Source organism: Pistacia vera, unplaced genomic scaffold (genome assembly GCF_008641045.1).
Source record: "Pistacia vera cultivar Batoury unplaced genomic scaffold, PisVer_v2 Contig205, whole genome shotgun sequence".
In the NCBI taxonomy this organism is placed as follows: Eukaryota; Viridiplantae; Streptophyta; class Magnoliopsida; order Sapindales; family Anacardiaceae; genus Pistacia; species Pistacia vera.
The window spans coordinates 337,229-341,639 of NW_022196008.1; the positions used below are offsets into that span (position 1 = coordinate 337,229).

The 4,411-nt window shown below is 37.6% G+C and overlaps 1 protein-coding gene across 1 annotated transcript; it reads right to left on the minus strand.

The window, feature by feature from the left end:
- Positions 1-689: 689 nt before the first annotated feature.
- Positions 690-3,172, minus strand: LOC116128919 (AP2-like ethylene-responsive transcription factor PLT2). Its single transcript, XM_031414674.1, has 3 exons — positions 2,983-3,172; positions 2,542-2,914; positions 690-1,020 (listed from the first exon to the last, which is right to left on the minus strand). Exons 1-3 carry the CDS (start codon positions 3,170-3,172, stop codon positions 690-692), a joined length of 894 nt encoding a protein of 297 aa, XP_031270534.1.
- Between the last annotated feature and the right edge of the window lie 1,239 nt (positions 3,173-4,411).

Genomic DNA, 4,411 nt, shown 5'->3' on the forward strand with positions numbered 1-4,411 from the left:
AGTGGAACATGTCAATTCTTAGGAAGCATGCTAGTTTCATGGTTTTCAAAGAAACAAAATTCAGCTGCTATTTCAACCACAGAAGCTAACTATGTGTCAGCAGCTACTTGGTGTTCACAACTTCTCTGGATGAAGCAATAACTTGAAGATTTTTGTTGTAAAATGCATAATGTTCCTATTCATTGTACAATACAAGTACTATTAGTCTGTCTAAAAATCTTGTGCATCATTCTAGAACAAAGCATACAGATATAGCATATCCACCTGTTATAGCAATGAGCTGCCTTCCCAAGCATCAATGTTGTAATACTTCCACAGGCTGATAGCAAGCAAGGTATTGTAACATTGTCTGGCTTGATCCCTATTGTCTGCATCTCTCTAAAAAGTTCTAATGCCTCAATACCTTGCCCATTTTGTTAGAAACCAGCAATCATTGACGTCCAAGACACATCATTTAATTCCACTCTTTGGCATTGGAATTGCCTAAAGTCCTCCAATGCATTGTCAACGAGACCATTTCAACAGAGACCCGTAACAAAAGCATTGCAAGCACCTACATGCAAATTTTCCATCTCATGAAACACTTTCGACATATTACATGTAGTCGCACACTTACCATACATATAAATAAGTGAAGTACTGATGCACTTGTTCTCCAACAAACCTTCCTTAATCACAAAACCATGAATCTAAATCCCAAGTTTGTTATCCTCCAAGGCACCCACAGCAGAAAGAACACTAGAAACACTATGCTCTTCGGGTGTAAATCCTTCAAAATGCATCCTTTGAAACAAAATAACCACCTCTTCATAATGTCCACTATGATTAAAGCCTCCAATCATACCGTTCCAAGACAACACACCAGGTTCCACTCTTAAACAAACCATCTCGTTAAAGATTTTTTTCGCAACATCCACACGCTCTTGTCGTGCATAAACCGCAAGCATACCACTAAAAGTAACCACACTCGATTGGGCTAATCTATCCAACACGTTGTGATCGTCCCCAATGTTCTGACATCTAATGTACATATGAATCAAAGAAGATTGAACAAACGAATCTAAATAAAACTTGTGTACAAACACCATTGCATGAACTTGTTTTCTAGTTTACAATGACAACAATCCCGTGCAAGCCCTAAGGATATTAGGCAACAAGTAAGTGTTAGGTGCCAGACCGCGAGAGAGCATTTGAGCGAATACACGGAGTGATTGAGTAAAAAGATTTTGTTTCGAGTAGCCGTAGATAAGAGTAGAGTAAGAAAAGGTTGTCGGCGAAGGCTTGGTGATTTGCATTTTGAGATAGAAGCTTTGTTGTGAGATACGTGTCATTAGAGACGCCGATTTTGAGAATGTGAGCATGCGCTTGCTATGTCTATGATAGAGATTATTTGAGTGAGTTGAGGGTACAAAAGATTGAACGTTGAGTGTTTTCGAAGAGAGGAAGAGCTTGTTTCGACAAGTTCATCATTTGTTACAGCCTTATTTTTCAAGCACAAAATAATAACAATGTATCAGAGGGCTCTGATTCTTTCAAGCAATGGTAAGTTAAAGCTTGCCTCAAAAGACGAAGTATTTTCTAAATGGTACCGCACATTTAAGTTAATTAAATAAATAAAAGAGAATATTTATTTTTAACTATAGATAAATAAATATCTCGTCGACTGTTCCACCGAAGAGAAGTCAAGAGAGCGGAAAATATGCAGAAAGTAAACTGCGCAACTATAATATTATAATCAGTTTTGGTATTGTTTTCCATTCTTAATAATTCATAAATGTAGCATTCAAGTCCAATCGCTATTGTCAACAATGTACGATGGGTTTTGTGCAAGAGTCAACCAGTTGACTTGGACACCTACTATGTTTGTGTTAATTTATATTTTAAATATCATGCACTTTGATATTTGCTCAAATTTACGCCTAAATTATTTTGAGGACAATAATTATGTCAATCCACAGTGGAGTGCAAACAGCAACGCTATAGACACCAGAAAATGGTACTGAAAATCTGCACCGAAATACGTAACACCTGACTCGGACGTCGCTACCTAGGACATGATAGAAGACTTCTATAAATGGATGGTCGTCCATACTTTCTAGATGGCCATTCATTTAGGAATGGACGACAGTCCATAAAACATATATAAAAATAAACTAAAAATCAATGGACGACCGTCCAAATACTAGAGACGAGCATCCCTTTAATATGGACGGCCGTCCAAATAAGCAGATTAGATGGACGTCTGTCCACATTAGATGGATAGGCGTCCCTATTCTTCCACTTCCACTTGTTTATTCTTCAACTCCTCCCTCATATAATCCATAACATAAAAAATAGTGCTGCTACTCACATTTCCATAGTCCATTAAAGCCTTCCAGCTATACTCCATTGTTGTCCAGCACCAAAGAAGAATTAGAACCCATGTTGAACAGCCCGTGAAGCAAAGCCGGATTGTTCTGAAGATAACTGTTGTAAAAATGAGAGCTCTGGCTCGACGAGTGCAAGTTATACGTCGACCCTGTAGATTGCTAGTGCAATTACAGCTGGGTTTGAATGTAACTTTGGTGAAACGAAGGGTCCTGAGTGTACTGAGAAATGTCCTGATTTTGCAAGGATAGTAAAGGCTGAGGACTCTGATCAAATGGTGTTTGCATTAATGGATACGCCTGTAACCTGCTGGAGCTTCCATATTGGAAAGTTGAACCGAGAGCGATCATTTCTTCACGACTTCTTGAAGATTCAAGAGCTTGAGCCTCTTTTAATCGTTTCGCTGCGCCTTCTCCGATCGGTAGAGTGTTGCTTTCGAGTATGGCTTTTACATCGTAACGATTCACGTCAAAATTGGTGACTGCGTTCAAGCCTCTGAACTTTATCGCCGCAATGTCATATGCTTCTGCAGCTTCCTCCTCCGTACCTTAAATTGTTAGAAATAAGTAAATAGTTTCAGTAATTCAATGAGTGCATGGGAATTTAATTACTCACTGAAAGTTCCCAAGTAGAGATCTTTGTTTCCTGCAACTCTTCCAATCCTTGCTTGCCATCTTCCATGCTGGTGATGCCTTGTAACTCCACGATACATGGAAGCACCCCTCGAAAAACCACTACTCTTCCTGTATTTGACCGCCAAAAATGAATTAATAATAAGCTTTTCGGTGACAAAATTGTTAATCATATATAAACACAAAATCGTCCAAATTCAATGATCTGTTTTGGGCAGTCCATCCTGATGGACCAGCAATGCTGAACCGCCTGGAAAACAAATTGAAATGCCTGGAAAACAAATTGAAATTAAACAATGAGAAGTTGGAGTATAGCAGGAAGGCTTTAATGGACTATGAAAATGTGAGTAGCAGCACTATTTTTTATGTTTTGGATTATATGAGGGAGGTGGTAGGAAACGACCAAGTCATGGCAGCGGAAAACAAAAATTATTTACAACATGGATCGTTCCTTAGAACCAAGATCAGGGCACAAATTTACAGTTTATACATTAAATAAGAATCTGCAGAAAATTCAGTCTAGAGTTAAGAAATCATACGCACGTTTGGAGGCTCCTCTAACTTTTCTCTGAACGGGTTTTGCTACCGACCCAAGAGTATGATCGAACCAATATAGTCCACTTGAAAATAACCCCAAGGAACTAAAGAGGGATTTGCTAGATCCTCTTTAGCCTTAAGAACCAAGAACAAAATCAAGCAAAATTTGTTTCAAGTAAGAAAACAATCTGGCGTGGGAAAGGAGGGGGCTGGAGTTTTTGCTTTGTGAATGAAAATGAATTCTATTAATTATTTCACAAAGTGTTGCACTTATATAGTGCACACTATACCCTATTCCATCATGGAATGGGCTTGGGCACCAACCCAAACAATTCCTATGTCCAAACAACCCCATTTAGATATTTTAATAATTATTATTATTATTTCAATTAAATTCAATTAATATATATATTTCATATATTAACATTTAACAATAACAATAATTCATTTAAATAAATGCGAACACATATTTAAATATAATTTCACTTATTTAATTTTATTAAGAAATTAAATAAAGCAAATTTAATTTCACTATGAAATTACCAAAATATCATTTCGCCTAAAAAGACAAAAATGTCCTTCTTATAAACTGGCTCTTAAATTATCTTCTATGTGTGTGACCCGTAGGCTCCTCATCATACCGGTAGTGTGTAGTATCGCGATTAACACCAATTAATCGTCTCACTACACACAGACGAAGATTGGCCCCTAGCAAGGCATCATGACCACCTAATAAATTCAGATTTAGCGAAGCAGCTACTTGTCAACGATATGGTTACCATACAATCCTATCCTTTCATCATCCGTTATCTCAACGAGACTAAGGCATAGAAATAGTGTCAACCTCAGTTACTCTCGATATGTATGTATTCAGT

Excerpts from the sequence above, each read along its gene's own strand:
- LOC116128919 (XM_031414674.1), bottom strand. The coding sequence starts at position 3,172 with ATGATTAACAATTTTGTCACCGAAAAGCTTATTATTAATTCATTTTTG. Across the intron at positions 2,915-2,982 it reads TCTCTACTTGGGAACTTTCA|GTACGGAGGAGGAAGCTGCA; the intron begins GTGAGTAATTAA and ends TAACAATTTAAG. Across the intron at positions 1,021-2,541 it reads AGTTACATTCAAACCCAGCT|ATGTCAGAACATTGGGGACG; the intron begins GTAATTGCACTA and ends TATGTACATTAG.